This window comes from Phasianus colchicus, chromosome 3 (assembly GCF_987193195.1).
Source record: "Phasianus colchicus chromosome 3, bPhaCol1.hap1.1, whole genome shotgun sequence".
Taxonomy (NCBI): Eukaryota; Metazoa; Chordata; class Aves; order Galliformes; family Phasianidae; genus Phasianus; species Phasianus colchicus.
Window position 1 is genome coordinate 69,661,756 of NC_143438.1, and position 23,813 is coordinate 69,685,568.

The following is a 23,813-nucleotide window of genomic DNA, read 5'->3' on the forward strand; positions in this document are numbered from 1 at the left end:
AGATCCTAATTGAGCTACATTTGGCAATTGGACTTCATAGCAAATTATTAGTAGTAAATTAGTATGACAGTCAAGTCCAGAAATGAGACAAAATGTTAACAATTTTCAGAAGATCATTTACATTTTCACATTTTTCATGTTAAAAGTTCTTTGAACATTGACAGGCCTTATTTTGACTAGGGGGAAAGCTTCTGTTGTTAATCATTAATGCTCATGAAATTTGTGAATACTTAGTGTATAAAATGCTCTTCCATCTGGGTTGTAATTGACATAGAAAACATTCTTTTCTATTTTCTTCTCAATATAGCTGCTTAATATGATCAATGTCTTCCCTGTTCTTGAGTGCTTAGACTTTAATTATTTTAAAAAAATATTTTTATTATTATTATAATTTTTTAAGTTGCATACTAGTAATGGTTGCCTCTCACCACTGTTTCTGAACCTGTGGAACTATCCTATGCAGCAGCCCCTCAATATTAATATTTTATCAGTACTCAATAAAGAGGCTTAATTGTGACGAATGTACTCTATCTGTAGACTATGTCACATCAAATTCTTCTTAGGTCCATTAGTTTAAGGCTTGAAGAGCTATTTATGTCAAGAGAATTAAAACAGTTTAGACTCACGGAAAAGCTGAAAAGATTAAAATAAAAATATGCAGAAAAATTATAATGTTCCTCCAGTGGGAAAAAAAAAAAAAGGCTGAAGCTAAACTTCCCATGACTCATCCCAGTTGTCTAACCATATTTTGTTCTTTGGGGAGTAAAGGAAGAATTTATTTTTTCCTCCTCATCTTAAACCTTAACAATAAATTGTAAAATCCTTAAAACATCTTTCCTGTTTATCTATAATCAAAATTGTACAATATTTATTATAAATAAATAAATATTTGTTTAGTTGGAGATTTACTGAGTGGCTGGAGGAGCATTTTAAGAAGAAACAAACACTAAATACCACAGAAGGAAAATAAAATAGAGAGTGTAAAAAATTCGGTTTGACTTTATGGCTGGAAAAACTGTAGAATTTTATTTCAGTACAGTTTACCACTGAATTGCCCTGAATCTTCTTGTGAGGAGAGAGAGACATGTTTTCTAAATGTCTTTATCCTTCTCTACTGCATTCTTACTATTATTACAGGACCTTACTGGCATTCCTCTATGTAATAGAAAGCAGTCAAAGAGTGATATATGATACTTTCAACCCTTTTACTGAGGATGCTGTTTCTACAAGGCTTCTTACTGAATGTCTGCCAAGGGAACAAGACCTTATCTATACCTTTTGCACAAACCCCAACATTTACAAATAACATAGACTGCTGAAACAATTTCTGTGGCTCAAAGTTTACCACCATTTCTTATTTTGTGACTGGTAATTAATGTAGATGCAGCAGAGATCATGGAGAAATACAATTATATTTTAATTATAATGTATGAATTAAACTTTATTAGAAGCTCTTGAGAGCACTAAAGTGACCACATTTGCTATTTATTTCTAAAGGATGATATTAGAATAAATCATTTATTAACACTGAATAGATTTCTTCAGCATCCTATGCAATATCATACAATCTGTATACCAAGAATGTATAATGTACTCCTTAAAATGCAAAACACATTTTAGAAATAAACCAGTACACCAGTTTTATGAGAAGACAGCAACTGACTACTCTTTCTCTACTTAGTGGCTTTTTATAGGGATGTGAAAGACCGGGAAGCCGACTGTGGGTCCATTTCCAGAAGTTCTGTATGGAGTCACTGACTGGGTTTATTAATATATAAATGAATCACATACAATAGTGTTGCACTCCATGCAAATGTGAGACAGTACTTTCAATGGACATGGCATGGTAATACTACTTCCATTCAGAATGTCCCTCATTTTTTACACTATTATGATAAGATCCATTTCTACCACTCATTGCTCCTCATCCCCAGCAATAAGCATATAACAGGTTTTTCAAGCCACCTGGGAAACAAATTAAAAAACATAGCAAAATTAAGTGAATGGTGAGAGGAGGGAAAATGAACACTGTTCACATTTATGCATGTCAAAGTAGTCCATGAGGGATTAACTGTCTCTCAGAACAAGCTTCCTCCAGGAGACATTTGATAATGATGCTACAGGACATTATTTCTCTGTTAATATTCTCAACTTGATTCAAGTTACTACAACAACTTCTTTTAATTGTTCATTCTTTTGCAGACTAAGAGGTACTTTGTAATCACTTTTCAAGACATGCTAGAGAAGCAAGTATGCACAAGACGAGAACATGTTTCTGTGAGGTTCCTGCTGCAATCTTCATTTTGAAATCCCAGTATTTTTTGTGATTATAATATTAATCACAAAGAAACAAATGTTAAATTGTCACATATTTCTGGACAAAAGACAGTACGTATTCTTTCTATATAGACAAAATGGAAAATGATTGCAAATATTTACAAATCACTGCCATAAATTAACAATTAATATATATATATCCTTTGTTACATAGCCACTTCATGTAAGAATATTCAGTGCTGTTAAATAATGGTAACTTGAGGCCAACTTGAATTTAATGAGTTTCTTTTTTCTCAATGCAAATGAGACAAGTCTTTAAGAATCAGGCTGTTTCCAGCTTGACTCAAGTTAATACAACTCCAAATATGAACATGTAATTCATTTGGCATAAGTCACATATACCAAAGATTGCTGTGTGTTCGTCTATGTTTCTATGTGGAAGAAACTCGTGATCGGAAAACTCAGTTTTCAGTAGCTTGTAAAATGAATGCTTTGGACTGCTGCATGGTTGTATTCCTCTGCCTCTTACATAACTGAAGAAATGAGAACAATCTTGCAAACATAAAGTACTTTCCTTTGCAATTAAAGGCTGTTTTTATGTTTTTTTTTAATTGTTTTAGCTTTTGTTTTGTTTTTAACTTACTGACTGATGCTCTAAAGCAAGAGATGGCCTCTGCTTTACTTTTCCTTTCCTGCTCTTTAGTCTCTCTTTTCTCCTACCTGTAAACAGATTATTTTCCTTTTAGTGAAATATATTGCCTCTTACAAAGCTGCCACTAATGTGTCTTTATAAGGCTACAAGCAGTGGGTGTAGTAACATTCTCTCCTCAAGGATCTATCAGTGAAGCTGCATAAAGAGCCCAGTCTTTCCACCCTGCAGGCTGGATCATAAACATACCTCTGAGCACAGCTCCCTCGCAAGGCATTTCCTGAGCCTACTGCTATTGCACTGCCTTTTCCAAGGCCCTTTAAATTCCAAAACTGAGGGATGTCTAATCGACTCACCTCCCCTTAGGGCAGCCCTAAAATCTGCTTTGCCTTATTGCTTTTCAATGCAATAATGCATGTGCCAGTGGAATAAAATGATTTTTCCAATTCTGCCAGCATTTTAGGCAGTCTCTTCCCTAAACCGTAAATGACTGAAAAATCATTCATGTCAGCTACATTACTAGAAAAGAATTACAAAAGATGACACATTAGATTGGGACTGGTAAGTTTGGTAAGGAATTTTTTCTCCTCCCAAAAAATACTTAAGAGAAATAGGAGGAACATACTTCATTCAGGTAAATGTTGGATGTATTATTTTGATACTGTTTGCTTTTCAAGCAAAGTAACTTCTTCTAAAATCATCAATAATTCTTACTGCATTTTAAGTGGAATCACTCCAACACTTCAAGTCTTAGACCCTGATAAGTTTCTCTCAATACTTCTGGTACATTTCTAAAATTTGTCATAGTATAGAGTTGTTTGGAAGAGACTTTTAATCTCTCTTTTCCACACAGTTTGTGCACAAAATCAGATGCTGCCTGCCTTACACGATTTCATAATTGCAAAGGGCATGCAAAATTAATCCAATTTTTCTGCATGTGAAAATGACCACACTTGGTCTTTTGTTACTGGAAACCATGAAATGAATGGGCCATTGGAGTGTGCTATGTTTTGCAATGAGGATAAGGGAATTTGGAGTAAAGATTTTCCACTGTGAAACATTTTGTGAATTCTTGTCAGTTTGGATTAGGCTTCTCCAGTTTCACACTGGACTCTTGGCCTTTACTTTAGTTAACCCTGAAACATTTTCTCATGCTCAAATGTATTCAGCAGTGGCAGCTGACTACGTGCTATCATAAAATACAGCAGAACAAGATGAAAATAAAAAAATCAAGGAGAAGCAGAAAGATTTTTGCTCCCCATCTGAAGATGGAATTCTACTTGGGTATTCTGGTCACCCTACTTTGTGTGTCATAAAGTTTTTCCATTTCTATTTTATTCTTCCTGAAACAGAAAAGTCAAGAGCAGTTCAGTACCAGTTACTTACTCAATCGTGTTCCTGTCCACTTTTCCTGTCATATTAATGCCATAGAACTGCTGCATGGCAGCTATAGCTGATTGCATGGTTTCTGCAGAGCGCAACACCGACATTCTGGGGTCAGTTGGTGGAAGGTAGCCATACTTTTGTAACCATACCTGCAATGACAAGTTCAGTGGCTATTAAATAGAAATTAGAGGTAAGTAAAATGCTCCCCAGTAATTAGTTTTGTATGCTATATAATGAAATTTCTAATTCATCAAGCATAAAACCTGTTAGTTTGTTGGAGGTATTTTTGCAGAGAAGAAATTCTTTATAGCTTTTATTTCTTCTCTTTTAATAAAGATTCTATTCTTTCAAGACTTACAGTGTTTTGTACCCAGGAGTCAACTCTTTATTATCTGAAACTACCTGCTTCAAATATTTTTAATGTATTTATTTATTTGAAGTTACAGCTTAAGCACTTATTCCTGGCAATATGCACTTCAACGAAATTTAAAGCAGAGGAAATATAAAATCTATTGCATATAGGGTACATAATAATATTCATCAACTATAATAAATCCACAATAGCTTTCACACACACTGCTTCGCTATCTTCCCTCGAAAAACACAAAAAAGAGAGTGAGGAGAGATTCGGTTTTCCAGGAATGTAAAACTTGAATACTCAAGAGCAAAGCAAGTGGTTGGGCGACAGGGAAGCAGCAGAGTCTGTGCATTTACAGGAATCTCCCTGGTAAGAGGATCCTCCTCTTCAGATCAAGACAGATTTAGTGCCAACTGTTTATGCTCTTAATTGTGTAGAAGTGAGAAGAAGAGGACATCGTCCAAATAACTGAAAGCATTATGGATTAAAGCCAATATCTTAAGTACACCTGGAAAATTCTCAGAAACCTGCTGTCCTCTTGAGGCAATGTTTCACAAGCAAGTAGCTGCAGTTATCCTAATGTTTCTAAGTATTCTAAAAATCTAGTCTATACAAAGGACAGTGTAAGGCTTCTGAACTGATGAGAGTAATTATATAACTTTGAAAATGTCTTAGCTTCCCATCCAAGGATTGGAACATCTCACTGTAGTGAAAAGCGCACATATATTGCCGCTGTATGAGCTACAGTTAGATTGCATTCCTTTCATTTCACTCCCCACAGTAACAAATCACCTGCAATCCCATAAGTCTGATTCTCCATTCTTAAAAAAAAATAAATAAATAAATAGAAAGAAAATTATATTCAGTCATCTCTCTCAAACGTGTCATATCCCAGTTCATAGATCCAGAATCATTAAAAAACTGCATCTACCCTCCCTTTACAGTGCACTGTGAGCTATGTGTGCCTCATAAACATAGTTGACACACAGTCTGACACCAAACATTGCATTTTACAGTTTTCAACCTTATGTTTAGCTGGAAGAGTCCAGTCCAGATAGCCATGTTTGTTTGGCACTCCCATTTTACACAGTTAAAAAGAATAAGCTTCCCACAGAAGTACCTCTAGTAGATCAAGTGGATCAATTTATTGTTATGGTTAACCTTATTGTGCAGTGAAAACATATTACAGGTGAACACTGTGAAGGATCAGACTAGCACTAGATATATGGAAAATCTTCAGGTTATGAGCTCAGATATTTATGATTTTAAAAGCTTTACCTACCCATCACACAGTACATACAAAATCTCAAAAATGTCATGAGGTTCAGACAACAGAAGTATGAAATACAGACAGGATTAAGATTTAGCCCAACCACTCTCACCCTCACCTTATCTCTTTATACAAGAGCCATTCAGAAATGAGAAAAAAAGCATATTCAACAGACAGGATAATGCTCTTATTTCCAATTAAACTGAATTGCTACAATCTGTACCTAATTCAAATTTGCATACACTTGACTTGCGCTTTCCCGCTTTGAGGATGAACTTGTGAACTTTAAGTTTGTATTATTTTGTGACGTCACACAGATCATTTAGCTTATCTCTCATTTCCTGTAGGAAGTCTGCTTTTCCTTCCGTTATTGGAGGATGGCTCTGAAAGGACAGTTAGAGGTGGAAGGCTGGAAAGAACAATTTGATAAGTAGAAACTAGACAATGGAAGCAACAGATCAGTTTGACTTAGAGAGTGTTGCTTTCAGGGTAACATGTAAAGTTCCTCTGAATTAATATTTACAAAGAGTACATTTAAGACTGGGGTTATCTCAAGACTCATCAAGTCAGTGCGGAAAAGTCAAGAGGAAGAATGTCAGCGTGATATTAAAATAAATGATGAGTTACGGAAGAAAAATAATTCTGAACAGCATATCACTGCTGTCTAAAACAATGCCACTTTCTCAGCATGAATTTGGTGTACAGACACTCAGTGACACTCCATGACGTTCTATTTAAATGCTAAGGGCACAGAAAATGCTCAGTAGGCTTGAGAGGTGTTTCACCACTCAGAAACATCCTCACTGAAGGAGATAGGAATATGGGCTTATAAGTTAGCAGATTTACCAGTAGCTAAAGCTTTGGATATCTAAATTGGAAAAGCCATAAGGAGAGTGAGAGACAAAAGAGCTTGAGGGAGTATTGCTCATGGCAGAAAAGGAAAAGACTGGACAAAGTACAATTAAGCACAGTGCTGCTGCAGACACAGGGAAAAATTAAAAGAGAAACAGCAAGAAAGGACGGTATAGCCTATTCCCTCCTTATAATACAGAATGACTGATAATCACTCCCTAACACTGAATAAAAGGAGCAAACTGCCTCTGTGTTCAAAATAGCAAATAGAAGTCTACATATTTGAACATTTGAGGACAGTCTGAAAGCAAGTTCATTTTTCTGAAAATTCAAAGAAATTGGATTCCAAAGACTAGTAACTGGTAAATGGCTGGAGAGCAAGACCTGATACTATTAAAAGCTGTTAGTGTTCTGTATTATCATGCATCATGAAATGAAACAAAAGACAACGAATTTGATTCCTGTGTTATTCCTCAGATTCTCTAGACTTCTGCTTCGAGATTTTGAAGGTCCTTGGCTCTGCCAAATAAATGAAAAATGCTTCTAAGAGCTGTGCACAGTATAAATGATGGGAACTATGAACGAGAAACTTAAGTCCAAAATATAGAGGAGGTGAAAATAAGAAAGAGGAGAAGAATAAGAATGAGGCAGTCACAGTAGCAGAATAAGTTAAAAGAATTTTCTCACATCCTTGTAATTTTGAGGCAACCTATTTAAGAAACTATGGCCACAAGAATTTCCCATTCCCTCACTAATGCAATTAAATGTCTTTCTGTATTAACACACTTCAGTAATAATTTCAGCTATTCATCTGTCACTGAGAAACTAAATTGTCTTGGTAAAAGGAAGTAGTGAAGTAGATCCATCTAACATAGATGCTAGAAGGAAATTCTTTACTCAAATGATGATGAGGCACTGGAAAAAGTTGCCCAGAGAAGCTGTGGATAACCTATCAGGCCAGGTTGAATGGGGACCCTAGACAACCTGAGCCAGAGGGTGGCAACAATGCCGACAGCAAGGAGTTGAAACTGGATGATCTTTAAGGTCCCTTCCAACATAAACCATCCTATAATTCTGTTAACATAAAATCCAGGATGTAAACAGAAACACTTCACACAGACTCCAGAATCAGTGTTAACTCTCATTCCTTTATGCAGTTTAGAAAGATTAAATATTGCTACTTCAAGTAGAGCTTTTGGGAAAGACTTTTCTGTCCTGCAGCAATCTGACAGCCAAGTAACCTCTCTCTTATGGTAAGCACAGAAAAACATAGCTGCAAGACAACAGGCTCTATCACTTCCCTCTCCATTATAGTGCTTTCCTATCCTACTGCTGTGAGGTTTGCCTCAGAGTTGAACCTCTATTGTTGTACAATTGTTGAGAAGCCTGTAGCTTCTCATTTTACCTGCTACAGGTGAAAGGAACTGATTATTCTTGTCCCCTCTCCAGCAGCCTTTTATGTATTTGAACTCTCTTGTGTGAGTCACTCCAATCTTTTTAAAATAAAGATAACCCATTTGTTTAATCTCAGAGACTTTTCATTATTCACACTAATTCACACTGTAGGAAATCAGAAGCTAAAATCCCTCTTTACTAAACATCTGCTTGCCCTAGATTTGTATGTTAGTTCCCATGGTTGGCTTGTTAACAAACACTGGAATTTAAATGAACAGTATTAGGTTCAGAAGGAACTGAATACTCAAACATATTGTTTTGGATGAATTAACAGAAACAAAATTAGCTTAAAACTACACATTTTGTTCTCAATTCTGGAAACTCATGTTTATGTCTCTCTTTTTTTTTTTTTTTTTCCCCAGACATTTTAAAATGATAAAACTATGCCTTTCACCATGATCTTTTTCATTAGCAAAATTCCGTCATACAATTTCAGCTTCTTATTTCAGAACTGTAGGGAAAAAAATTAAGCAAAACTCAGAGGTGAGGAAACCTAGAGAGATGCTAGGAGTTTGTAAGAGATACACAGATTCTGAAGCAGTCTACAGAACCCATGTGTTCAGCACGTGTTGTATCACTTTCCAGATTTCGGATGTCATTGCCAATATGCTTAGGCTACTTTGTTTGTTTGTTGATGTATGTATTTCCAACCATGACAGAAAGATCTTTTCTATATTCATTTGAATCTGATATGAATGCTGGGGTATACCCACCATCTGGCTACAGAACAGATATAATTTTGTCACTTGTCTCTATGTTTGTTTCCTCTAAAAGATAAAGTATGTGTTAATTTAAAGTGTATGAAATACACCAATGAATTTCAGCCATTCAGGTCTTTACTCGTTAAGGAAAGAGTGCTCTTCAAAACAGTATGTTGACACTAAAGTGTTACAGAGAACAAAGAAATCCCATATATAATAATTAAAGATGAAACAAGATTATTATGATGATAATCAGAGTATCTGAGAACTCAGTAATTTCTATGATAGAAAGGAATTTATCAACGAATCATGAGTGTTACAAAATGACAGTGCATAGTATAATACAGTATATTTGTGTTCTAAAAACCTGAAAGCTTAATAAATTAAACAAGCTAAGAAAGCATGGATCAAAACAATTTCACAAACATCTTCAGTAGTGCAATTGTGTATCATTATTATTCATGTATTCCTGTTCCTTTCTCAGATTTTATCGTAAAAACCAAATTACTAAAGGTATTGAGTAAAATTGTGAGGTTTCATAATTTCAAAATGTTTTGACTTCTGTTTTTTAAGGTGTTTCTACCAAATACACTATAAGTGAAATTATTTAAAATGCCTGTGTAATTCAGTATGTATGTTTCAAAAAATACGCATTTAGGAATCTAACTTTTATTGCACACCACGAAATTTAACAGTTTAAGTGCTGATGTCACCTTGAAAAGAGCTTGAAGGCTGTGATATAGGTAAATAAGCTAACTCTAAGATCGGTATTTGTATAGTCAGATTACTTCTCCACATGGGCCAATTAATTATACACTCTGCTAATCTGCTATTTCCGAAGTTAATATCTGCATCAGATTTTGCATGTCATCTTGTTATTGCTACAGTGATACCACTTGAAACACTGTTATGATATTCATAAACAACTGCTGAAGTTGATGCAATATATTAGAATCTGAAGAATAATTCATCAATGTCATTTTTTCATTTCCACAATGCTTACCTTCTAGTGATGCAGTACTGCTGCAAGTTTTTAACAGCTAATGGTATGTCTTACTTACAGGCCTAATTTCTGCAGCTAATACTGACTCTTTAGTGTCTACTTGATAAGTAAAGAGCCAGATATAGCCAGATGTACATAAGTACTTGCACAGAAGAATATAGGGAATTTTCTGCTGTTTTTTTCTACCTCTTAATTCTGTATCCACCAGTTCTTTATCGATGACGTTTCCTCTTTTCAACAGAAGACATCAATGTGTTTTTACAGAATATAAAAAATTGTGTACACAGTGTATGTTGTGTATGATACCTATCTGGTGAGAAAAATCCCTTCCTACATAATTCCCCCTTCAAGCAAAAATAAACATACAGACCAGCAGAATTCTGTGAGAATCTAACTTAGTTTACAAAAAAGACTGACGAGATAAATTATAGAATAGAATTGTAGAATCATTAAGGTTGGAGAAGACCTCTAAGATCATCTAGCCCAACCATCAGCTGACCACTATGTCTACTAAACTATGTCCCTCAGTGTCACATCTACATGTCTCCTGAACATCTTCAGGGACAGTGACTCCACCACCTCCCTGGGCAGCCTGTTCCAATATATTACCACTCTTTTAGAGAAGCAATTTTTCCTAATATCCAACCTGAACCTACCCTGGTAAAACTTGAGGCCATTCTCTCTTGTCCTGTCACTGTTACCTAGGAGAAAAGGATGACCCTCCTTTCAGGCTGTTGTGGGAGGAGGGCAAAAATTTCTCCCCTGAGCCTCCTTCAGGGGACAAAACAATCCCAGATCCCTCATCTGTTTCCTGTAAAACTTGGGCTCCCAACCACTTTCAAGCTTCAATGCCCTTCTCTGGACATGCTCCAGGGCCTCGATGCCTTTCTTGCAGTGAAGGGGCCCAAAACCAAACACAGTACTCAAGGTGCAGCTTCATCAGTGCTGAGTACGGAGGGACAATCACCTCCCTGGTCCTGCTGGCCACACTATTTCTGATATAAGCCAGGATGCTACTGGCCTTGGTCACCTGGGCATACTGCTGGTACATGTTCAGCCAGCTGCCAACAAGCACCCCTGATCCTTTTCTGCCACAAAGCTTTCCAGTCACTCTGCCTCAAGTCTGATGTTCAGCAGGTCCTGCAACTGCTCCAACTCCCAGGACAGATCTTGTAGCTACTCCAACTCCCACAACAGTCCCCTGCTGTTGTTCCAACCCTCAATATGAGCCCTGTGTCTGCTCCAATCATTCTGATGAAACCTGTGGTTGCCCTGACCCTCATGACAAGCCATGTGGTCACTCCAATCCCTGTGATGGGCCTTGTGGTACAACCAGATAGCCAAACAGTGACTGTATCAGCTGTGGTAACAGCTGTCTTCTTGCCAAAGAAAAGACAAAGCACAAGCATATAACATTTAGTTTTCACATGACCTAGCTCTTCCTCACGTAGAAATGTGCCCACTTCTTTTGTTCTGTATTGCTATGACAAAAAACTCAAAAAAACAATTCACATATTATTTTGGCATGATCTCAGATACATTACTATCTACAATTTCAACACGGATTCAAAGATTTGTAATAAGGTCTTAAATAGAAGAAGGCTGCAGGATATGTATATGTTACAGACCACACCACAGTAAATACTGAGATGTAGTCCTAATAGCTGCAGAGTTGAGCTCACAGTGAGCCAGAGGACAAATTAGGCTTCACTGACTTCACTGTTGCTGCAGCTATTTTAAACCTACATTACATTTTAGTTAAGGAATTTCCACTCTTTTAGTATGTATATTTTTATGGTTTTTTTCCTGTGTTCTTTCTACAAAACAGACAGGAAACTGAACATCCATATTACATAAGTCTTAATAAAAAACCAGATTTGCCAGTATATGTTCATGTATATCTCATCCAATATGAAATCATGAGATTAGAGTGTGGAATTTCCTCATGAAGTATATGGTGAATAGTAATTCCACTGCAAGTCAAGACTGAAAAAGGTTAGTCCTACTAACCAGGTCTGCCTGATTAATAACCTAAAACAAAAAAGTGGCACAAGTAAAAGGGCAAAAAATATTTTAAAATGATGCTTTTACCCAATATTTATGATTATTATTATTATAGTTTAGATGTGCTAAATCTTTTGCTTTACTGTCATGGTTATGCATGAGGAAAAAAAAAAAAAAATGTACCTTGAGAGAACTGGAATGAAAGAGGTAACCAGTAAGTAGAAGAGGTAGGATCTGCATGTAATGCTGTACTTGAGAGACTCTGAATTACACTTGGAATAGGGGTCTGATATTACTCAGCTCCAAAAGCAGGAGTTACATTCTTTATTCACTACAGAGTGTCTGTACAGGGCGGCATTAGTGTTACAACAGACTATGACACAAATTTTTGCCCTGGAAAAAAAGTCTTTGTACCTTGATCATTATTCATAATGATCAAAATGTATATACTCATATATACATTTTTATTGCTGACTGCAGAATATAAACTTACTCAATAGTTTCTCAGGGAAATTTTCTCAAGTCACTAATAGAAATCTCTGGAGAAGTCTGGCATGGACCCAAACCAGTGGAAACACTTCCATAAATAAAACTAACAGTTCTGGTAGATGTAAACACTCCCTCATACAGTGTATGTCTGGAAACACTGTCCATACATCTTACTTGAATTTCTATAGCTTCTTTGAAAACATGAAATGCTCTGAAATGCTAAGGATGCTGTGTTGAATAATCTGGCTGGGTAAGTCATGACTGCTTCAGAGAAAAATCTGACACTTCAGGGGCCATGAAGACAATGAAGGCACTGAAGCACACCTCGTATGAGGATAGACTGAGATAGCTGGGATATCTGGAATAGAGGAGGTTTAGAGAGGATCTCAATAATGTCAAAAAAAACCTGAAGGGAGGGTGCAAAGAGGATGGAGCCAGGCTCTGTTCAGTGTTGCCCAGTGCCAGGAAAAGAGGCAATGGGCACAAAACGGAACACTGGAGATTCCAGGAATCACTTTTTTACTATGTAGATGAGATTGAGGAGCCTTTCACCTTGGAAATATTAAAAGCAATCTGGACATAGTCCTGGGCACTCTTCTCTGGGTGGCCCTACTTGAGCAGGGATTGGACCAGATGGCTCCAGAGGTCCCTGCCAACCTCAACCATTCTGCAATTCTGCAATTCTGTGATATTTAACTGAAGAATCCCAAAGAATTGCAGAATCCTGTCCATACTGGCTGAAATGATGGAAAAATCTCTGAGGGATCAGAAATCCATATAAGTAATTACTAGTATTTTTACCGTTTTTTGTTTGTTTGTTTTGTTCCCTCCTCCTCCCCCTGGGATCTGTTGTAGTAACTAAACTTATTCCAGACTTTCTCATATGATCAAAGAAAAAGATGATATATATATATTTTTTAACTGTTTATAGTACTCCTCATTTGAAACAAATGTATACTTTAGGTCACAGAAAGAAGAGTATATAGGTGCAAGCACAAATGTGTCCTAAGGCTGATTCAAAACAGCAATTCTTACAGACACTGATCAAGTGACTTCACAGAAAAAAACTCTGTTTTTCTATGCCCTCTATGCACATAAGGTACACACACTACTCTTAATATGAGGATAAAAAAAGGATCAACTCTAATCATTAGTGTTCATGCAGTAGCAAGTAGATAGTTTGTTATAAGAAGCAAGAGATTCCTATGGAGCTATTCTGAACAAACTAAGAATGAGAGTAAACTCCTTCATCAGAAACAGATTCTCTCTAGATTAATGTGAAATGAAGAAATAACTTAGAGGAAGGAGAGAATGAAAGGTCATGTGAAAAGGATAATACCTAGTATAGAAGAAACACAGGCAAATGTTATAGGAGGAGTGCTTGAAAAGTAATGCCTCCTATTTTATTACCTTGGCCCATGATGCCAGAGGTAAATGGTGGTATGGCAGTAGAGGTTGAATCTTTCTACCAATATTCCATTACATGTTGTTGTCGTGTGACAGCCAGCAGCAGAGGCAGTCTGACAAAATGGCATCTGACATAAAGCAAAGGTGTGCAACTGAACCTCTCTATTGGGAAAAAATGGCGCTCACTGACATATACTGATGTTCACTGAACGTGATGAACAGTGATTGAACAGTGGATGGATAGTACAGTGAGGTAAAGGATGGTGCATTTCAGCAGTGGTGGTGCAGATCTTTATGTGTGGAGCTGTATGGAGGGCTTTTTTTTCATCACTGCTGAAAATGCATAGCTAATGGCAGTGACTATGTTGAAAAATAATGCAGCTGAGAATTTTCTCTAACAAATAGTGTTATTGTGCTCTTTATATCTGCTGTAGTTTCCATGGAAATAAATAGGGAGCATTAATTTTGAAGCAACCCAAATATGTACAATGGATGCTGAGTCACTTAATCTATTATGGTTTAACCTGGCATGTAGCTGAAAACCTCACAGTTGTTTGCTCAGTCCCCCCCTTCCCAGTGAGATGGAGGTGAGAGCTGGGGATAAAAACAACAAAGTAGAACTTGTGGGTTGAGAGAAGACTATTTACTAAGAGAAAGAAAAGGAAAAGGATAATAGTTATGACTATATGTATATGTTTATATGAATGAGAAATTGCTCACCACCCCCCAAATGATGTCTAGCTCACCTCCTGAGCAGCAGAAGAGATGCAGATGAAATCTCACCCCCTTCAAAACTCCTTCATCATGATGTCATGTGATATGGAATTGGCCAGTTTAAATCAGCTGTCCTAATTCTGTTCCCCTCCCCCCCGCTTCTTGGGCCTTTTGCTGAAAATGGACTTGGCTCTGTACAACACTGCTTAGCAGCAACTATAAATATTGGTGTGTCATCAGCACTGTTCTTCTCATAGAACCAAGAACATAGCATCATACCAGACACTGAAGAAAACAACTCCATCCCAGTTGAAACTAAAACATAGTTTCTTAAAAAAGACAAAGTAGAAAGAATGAGTAATTTTTAGTTGTCATCCATAGTCACAGAAAAAAAAAAAGGGGGGGGGGGGGGAGGAAAAACTCTTAAAAATAATAACTTATCTAGTAGAGTGCTCTAAGATTAGGAGGGGAAAGTATTCATATTCAAGGATGAAAAAAAAAGTCCCAGGAATTTAATTCTCCGTAAAGCTCTCTTTCTACATTATCTGTTCTATAGCAAATTTTATTTATGAATCTCAAACAAAAGAAGCACTTGGTTGCAACTTTGCTACTTTTTTGCCAAACAGCTAAGCAGTCTGTTTTCTAGAATACATTTCGCAAGAATTGTAGTCTACTTCTCTGAAAACCATCAGACGGTTTTTGTGGTAGGGAGAATACCCACAGGATCCTCTAACCTCCAATCCCTACAAGTCCTTTTATTTGTCCCTCCCAACCTTTTCACTCTCTCCTTTTTGCCTCCTTCTCTTTTCTCTGAGAAGTTCACACCTGAAACATTCTTGATCTTTTCTCAATTGATTTTTTTCTCTTTTTTTACTGATTTCTAAGGCTTGTCACTTGTAACTGCTTGGTTCATTCAGACAGCTGGGTTCCAGAACGCCAAGAGACAGGCTAAGGTGACTAGCATATATCAAACGATGAGTGGCATCAAAACAGTCCTGGTTGAGCCACAGTCCTATTATGTGTTCCTGGGAAAACCAGTTGAATTTCTTGGCAGCAAAAATAAGTATAAGTAATGCTTTCAAACTTTTCTCATCACAGCATTGCAAGAATCCAGTCAGGGCTTGGAACACATAAAATGCTATCTAAATGCAACTGTCAATTTGTGGTGTCTCAAGGACAGCAAGAATTCAAAGAGACTCTCTCATCATGCTCCTGAAGATTACGCAAAGTTGGAGAATAAACCCCACCTTGTCACTGCTTTGGTATTAGCATATTTGATCCCTGTAGCTTTGCACTAACTCACCTGCAAGCTGACTATTTTAGACTAATCCATCTATGCATTGCTGGCAGTATTTTGACTTATTTTGACAATATTGTAGTGCAGTTATTTCTTCCATTTCGCTATTTTTAAAAGTAAGCAGAGAACTAAACACCAATCAAAGAAACAGTGAGCTGCGTAGCTCCTACAGCTTTGTAACTGCTTGTATTTTTGCTATTCCTGTTTTAGCCCTCACAGATATGTAGTAACCAACAAAGGAAATGCATTTCACAATTTCTTTACAAGCAACAAACACTCAAATTGTTGGAAATGATCAGAGACCATTTTATGCCCTGCGAATATCATTGCAGTCAGTCACATACTTCCAAAGAGTCATTTGCATCAGTAAGATTCAACAGTAATAGGGATTTTTTTCCTTATAGTCTTTAAATCATTATCACCATCATCAACATCAGACAAATAGAAATTGTGTATGATTATAAAAGAAAGGTGAAAAATCATCATTATTTGGCATATCTTCAAGGTTACAGCTTTAGGTTATATAATTTCATATACATACATATAAATATACACACATGAGGAAATCAGGTAAAAATGCTTGGAGGTCTACATGGATGAAGAAGGAGCTCCTGGACAAACTACAAACTCAAGCACAAAAAGGAAGCTTACCAAGGGTGGAAGCAATTACAAGTAGTCTGTGAGGAATATAGAGAAATGATCTCAGTCTCCAGGGTTCAGATTAAGAGAGCTAAAGACCTGATAGAATTTATTCTGGCCAGGGATGTAAAGAGCAACAAGAAAAGTTTCAATAGATATTTTGGTGATAAAAGGAATACTAGGGAAAACATGAACCCATTCCAGAAGGAAACGGGAGATCTGGTTACCTGATTATATGATGAAGGCTGAGGTACTCAATGACATTTTTGTTCTGGTGTTCACTTGCAATTTCTCTAGCCACACCACTGAAGTTGCAGAAGCCAAAGGCAAAGACAGGGAGAATGAAGAGCCACACTTTGCAGGAGAAGAGTAGCTTTGGGACCATCTAAGGAACCTGGAGGTGCACAAGTCCATGGGACCTGATGAGATACACCTGTGTGGCCCTGAATGAACTAGTAGATGAAGTTGTTAAGTCACAATCCATAATATTTAAGAAGTTGTAGCAATCTGGTGAAGTTGCCAGTGACTGAAAAAGGGAAAACATATCCTCATTTTTAAAAACTGTAAGAACGAAAGAGGACAGTCAGTCTCACCTCTGTGCTTAATATGATCACGTAGCAGTTCCTTCTGGAAATTATGCTAAAGAATATGGAAAATAAAGAAATAATTGGTGGCAAGGAACATGACTTCATTAAGGACAAACCATACCTGACAAACTTGGTGGCTTTCTACAAAGTATTAAAATGTTGAGGATAAGGGAAGAGCAACTAACGTCATCTACTTGAACTTGTACAAAGCATGTGACACTGTCTCAAATGACACCCTCGTCTCTAAATTGTAGAGGCATTAATTTGATGGATGGACAATTCAGTGGGTAAGGAATTGGCTGGATAGTCACTCTCAAATTGTTGTCACCAAGGGCTTAATATCCAGTTGCAGACCAGTGATGAGTCGTGTCCCTCAAACAATCTGAGATGTCTGTGCTGCATTGAAAGAAGTGTGACCAGCAGGTCAAGGTGACAAACCCCCTCAGGTCTCATGAGACCACTTATGGAATCAGCTGTTGGAGTGAGTCCAGAAGAAGGTAATAAGGATGATCAGAGGGCTGGAGCAACTCTGCTACCTGGAAAGGCTGAGAGATGGGGGTTGTTCAGCTTGGAGAAGAAAAGGCTCTAGGGAAACCTCATATCAGCCTTTCAGTACCTAAAGGGAGTCTACTAGAAAGCTGGGGAAGGATTTTTTACAAAGAAATGTAGATAGGGCAAGGGGTAATGGCTTTAAACTGAAAGAGGTTAGATTTAGATTAGATATAAAGAAGTAATTATTTACAATGATGGTGGTGAGGCATAGGAACAGGTTACCCAAAGAAGCTGTGGATGTCCCATCCCTGGAAGTGCTCGAGGCCATGTTAAATGGTGCTTAAGGCAACCATATCTAGAGGAAGGTCCTCTGCGCATGGCAGGGGTGTTAGAACAAGATGATCTTTGGGGTTTCGAGTTATCTGAATAAAAGTATTAAAACTTTGTTCTAAGATATTTGCATAGGAAATAAATAAATACATAATATACCAACAGATGGTGTTGTGCTACTTTATAATGGCTCATGGGAAGGTAGTCCATTGTAATAAAATCAAAAGGTCAAGTTGCAAAGTTCCTTTGAGGAAATGATTATTCAAACCATATCTGACATTTGGTATTTGAATCCATTAGATAAAACTCTATTATTATAGCTTATGAAGTTTTAAGTTTACATTAGTGAAACAGGAGTAATAGAAGTTAAATATTTATAGGAAATGTCACTTGGCAAAACCTTTTTTCTCAATATTACGTATTTAATTTTCTTCATTACCAAATTTATTCTTACATGTTACAGACATAGGAAAAAGAGTATTTCAATCATTGAAGTATTGAAGTAAATGTCTATTCAAATCTTTCCCATATAAATACTTGTGTTCTTAATAATATGAGAATACTGTAGATTCAACTCAAACTGTATGGATGCAAAAGAGAAGAAATGTAATAACATACTGCTTATACTTCATAGGCTCTTTCTTGACTTCATCTTTGCAGGTAAGACTGCATGTAAATCACACAGTACTCTAGCCATGTTTGAATGTCTGTGTCTTTAAAAATATTGGTTTCGCTAAAGACAAAAGCAAAGTTGCCTTTAGTGGAAATTTATTCAATTGATTCAGCAGATCCCTTATTTTATTGAATGTTATTCTTCCTTCCTTCCTTTCTATGCCTTTTCACCAACTACTGATGTCACTACTTGCACCATGAGCTTTTATGAAACAGTATGTTTGTTTCCTATGTTAAAAAGACTTTTTAAATATAAACTGATAATAAAATAACTTCTAAATTCAAAATATTTGTCTTCTGTTTTTCAAAGTCAGCCGTTCAAGATGTACATTTTAAAGATTTTGTGCTAAATATCATTCCATATTTTAGAAATTCTTTTTTTTTTTTTTTTTTTTTACATTCAGGGTAGATTTGCGATGTGATATTTTTCAGTACTTTAATGGCTCTTTTAAAAAACTGATTCATGTTTTCCTACAGAAATTGTAAATAGAAGTTGAATATGGATTTTATAAGGCACATCGCTATTTATAGATAATATCAGGCTGTCCCTTTCCAGAAGAAAACAGGAAGAAAATGCAGTGAACAGAAAAGGTAATGCTGTGGTTTCCCAAACTACTTAATTTAGTCCACATGGCATAATAATAATAGAAAAAAGTAAGTAAGTACTACAACATATCATTCAAAAGAAAAAAATCTTGTTCCTTCTACCAGGGAGCAGAAAGGAAATATAATCCCTGAAATCTAAAATTTCTTAGGAACAGCTGGGAGGAAGGAGGACAACTTTTAACTTCTGCCACTCTCTTCCTGTTTTGCAATGAAGACAATCCACTTAACTGCACAGTAACTCTATCTGATCTGAATCTGTACAAATGAAAAGGAAAGGCCAGTACATAAATAGGCTCTGTCCCAGCTTCTTTCTGTTTTTTTACACATTGGTTTTGAATATGTCATTTCAGTAAAGGAATTTTCATGGGATGTTCATCTATAATGAATGTTCCACACTTTCATTTCCAGATCTCCATCAGAAAACACCCATGGGAGAAGCTGACTCTGTTACAGGGATGCTAGGGATCAATCAGAGTCCAGCACATTTTTGAATGCTTGCTTCTACTAATTCTCTTTGATAATTTATTCAAATAACACCTGTCACATTTTCCTCTTGTACGTGTAGTTTGAATGGCACCATGCAGTGTGCTACAGCTGCAGAGGTAACAAAAATATTGGTTAAATAGTTTTACACTTTAAAAAAAAAATCACTTTCAGCAGCAATCACGTATCTTTTATAAATTCTGATCTAACATGGATTATAGGTCAACACAGCAGTTTTTCTATCTAGAGTTCAAATCTTAAATAGCAAGAAGGTGAATTCAGTGTGAGTGAGACATTATCTTTGCTTCAAAATCACTGCAGAATCTCACAATTGACTTCTGCTGTAGATGTTAAGGTAGGGAAAAAGACAGAAAGTAGACAAAGCTACCTGCTACAGTAAAGACCATCAAATACGAAGTTAAACATTCCCTTTCCATAAAACCAGTGTAGATTAATGACAGAATATGACCATCTCAGACTAGCTGCATTAGCCTTCTACTTCATAAAAAGTTCTCATACTTCATTTGACAAGTAAGTCTATTTTGCTTGCAGTACACTAACTTACCAGCTGTCTCTAACGTTTCAGCAAGTGGCAGAAAGACTGCATATATTTCAGTACATCTGCAATTCTCCTTTTTATGTCATCCTCTAAACTCTATTTTTGTTAAAGGGCAAGATTACAAAAATAGAATGGGGGAAGGGGAAGTGGTAGATTGATGCAAGTGAGGGATGTGACAAGGTGATTCCTGCAGGCAGAAAGGGACACGCAGTAATTGCTTCAAAGCAAACCACGGTATTATCTTTTATTAGCTCCTCTATGGACTATGGTCATGTGCATTGTAATTTAAAAATGTAGTAGTACAATTTTAGCTTTGCTTAATTAGGATGTGATGCTGTGAACTTCTGAGTACCCTCAATAGCTAGAGTTTCCAGTGGATACTTAGAGTGCTCAGTACCTGGCAGAAGTGTCTCTATCAACCAACAGCAAGATTAGGATTTATTTATACTTTTATATATTAAAAAAAAAGTTTCTAGAAGAAAACAATTTCCTTACACTTATCACAAGTAACATTTATAAGATTCCAGGTATATATGTACTTTTTGTATATTATTTTTCTTGCTCAAGTGTACAAATAGAATCACAACAGCATAAAAGGACACAGAAAAATATATTTGCATGGTGGCTTGTTGTTTCTTTTCCTGCAAGGCATGATCTTCTATTCAATGAAGAAGGATAATACACTAAACAAGTAACCCAGTACATTTTAGATATTGATTTTCTAATAAGCATAATAGGTCCTGTATTCTCATATGTCATTAGCATAAGTATGATGTGAATATTACGTTTAAGTATCCCAAGCAGTACCTTATTTAATATTCATATACTTTCAGTTTATTATAAATTATCTAGACTTGATCTACAGTAAAATACTGGCAAAATTTGAGCTGGGATAACCCATTTGAGTAATAGAGCCTGAATTTCCCTCCAAAAAAGTGTACATGTTTGAACAGATCCAGGCAGCAAATAACAACAGCGACAAGAAAAAATACAGTGACTGAGTTAGCAATCGTTAATGTACAAATGGAATATTTCATTGCTTAGGTTCTACTAATGAAAAGGAACAGAGTAATTTCTGCCGTGGGGAAAAAAAAATAAAAGAATTTAAAAAGCCCTCAGGCTTGACATTCATATACAATCATAGAATGGCTTGGGTTGGAAGGGACCTTAAAGACCATCCAAATTCAATCCCCTGCGATGGGCAAGGCTGACATGCACTGTGGGACATCCACAGATTCTCTGGGCAGCTGTGCCAGGGCCTTACCACACAAATTATGACTGACACCATATGAACTGGCTAGGATTCATTGTTCTAGTCCATCCAACACCAAAACACAACAGACTTGCAAACTATATCCATCTGAGACCTTGAAATGTGGTGTACATTATGGATGCAGTACATTCAATTTTTTCCTATATGACAGATAAACTATAGCATATTTTAAATCCTCTTTTCTAATTCCAACGTATAAAAACTAACACTAGGCTTTTGTATACAGTTTGAAGATGGAAATGAAAAATGAAAAAATGTATGAAAAATGTCATCACAAAATTTCATTGTTATCAAGCACCTTCTGCTTCATTCATTTTAAAATTGTGCAACAAACATTCACTATACCTACTGTAAGGTTCAATTTTTAAAATAAATGTTTGCCTTTTTTTTTTTTTTTAAAGAAATTTTTCACCCACAAAAAAAAGTAATCTTACTTCCTTCTCCCAAGAAAAGAAGCATCTAATTTCAGAAAAGTGATAAAGTTACACAGTCTTCTTTAAAAGAGAATTTCATGTTACTAACAAGAAGAAATTCCTGGCCTTTTCTTCCAGTTTTTAAATACTGTATGAGATCAGGTTTTAAAATAATAATAGCATTTTAAATGTATGATTAGGATTCAAGTCTTTTTTTTTTACTTTTATAATGGATTTAATAATGCAGCCATTATGTGAACAGAAACTGGTGCGAAGGCAACTTCCTGAATCTGCAGAATGTACTCAGAGTGCTCATGCTGGTCTTTAATTGCATTATAAGGAGGAGCATGGCTATGAATAAGACTTTAAAGAAGTTCCTACATAGTAAAAGCTGTGTAATCATATTGCTGAAAAAGTTACCTGTAGCAGTCAAACACTGGGATGTGAATGAAGGCTCAGAGAGTGGCAGGGGACTTTATTTGCTTTCTCTTCATGTCAGAAATTCTGAAGAAGCAGATCGAGACCAAGTTTGCAACTAGATGGAAAATTCTAACTTACAACAACTGAAGGATAGAACTTCAAAGTCATTAAGCAGATTATGAGGTTTAGTTTTGAAGACCCTAGGCCCCTTTTAGAAAACAATTTCCCTTTCTCAGATCTTTCCTCCTCCTTTTCTAAAACTCTGTCTTGACTAACCATTTCCTGAGATGGAGTCACCAGAACCTAATAAACAACGTGTAAAAAAACAGTTGAAGATTAGCTTAATAACACTATTTCAGAATTTTAAGACTTCTGCTTTTTAAATGTCCTAGCATTTCCTTTCTCTTGCACAGTGTTTTTGCTGAATTGTCCAAAACACTGCCCAAGTCACTTACGTCAATGTCTAAAATTAACATTAAAATCTGAAACATGGGTGGTATATTCAAATTATCCCCTCTAGTGTGCATTACCTTATCAACACTGAATTTTACCTGCCACCTTCAATAAATCAATAACCATTTACTCCAATGCATACATTCTGAGAACTGTACTATGGCACTCAGCAAATAATCTCTCTCTAAAAATAAATTCATAATCTTAGCATAAACTCACTTCTCAAATAAACTGTTGTGGAAAAAAATATATATATATTTCAAGGATAACTAGCTACTGGAGTAATTTTCACAGTTTTATGAGATATCTTTCTCACTGGCGATTTGGATCTCAGGATTATTTTTATTTTTATTTTTTTAACTTAATGGATGTTCTTTATTTCAAAGTCCAATTATTTCTGGGAATTATGACCTTTACTACAGCAGCAAAATTATCAAGAGCCTTCTACGATAACAGGCCTTGTGCTGTTTTCTTCCTTGAGTTAACAATCTTCTCAGAGACTATGATTCCTTATAAAGAGGAGGACGTGATGGGATACTTGAACAATCACTATGACAGTATCTACCAAACTTGAACTTTTCCATGTCATGATCTCAGAACACTAGTCAGAGTTGTTTCTTTCCCATGCCTGCTCACTTTATCTCAGCCCCACAAAACACGTGGTTGTGACAGCAAAGAGGTAATCCTAACTGTAACAGAAAGTTGTATATTTAAGAGATATACATCACAAGAGTTCAAGAGGTCTGGTATTTGATGCCTCTAGGGAACAGAGCACAAATCCTAATGGGAAAAAAAAAAAAAAAAGCAGCAGGGACTGACAAAAAGCAGGACATGGACCTGCAGAAGCTCTAATATGGACCAGTCAGGGCTGGAAGGGACTGGAAAATATTTGTTTGGTTTTAATGAGAGCTGAACTGCGTTGTAAGGAAAAAAGAAATCTGAGAGACGTGTATCAAAAGTCTGCTACTGAAGTCTGGGACAATGAATTGGCTCAAGGGTTGTTTATATAAACACTTCATTTGCA

The 23,813-nt window shown here is 36.3% G+C and overlaps 1 protein-coding gene across 1 annotated transcript in view; it reads right to left on the reverse strand.

Annotated features, from left to right (window-relative positions):
• The window catches only part of MMP16 (matrix metallopeptidase 16), a 178,005-nt gene that overhangs the window by 83,355 nt on the left and 70,837 nt on the right, over window positions 1-23,813 (reverse strand). The window contains exon 2 of the mRNA XM_031590965.2: window positions 4,313-4,461. Coding sequence (XP_031446825.1) covers window positions 4,313-4,461 — 149 coding nt within the window. The remainder of the gene's footprint in view (window positions 1-4,312; window positions 4,462-23,813) is intronic.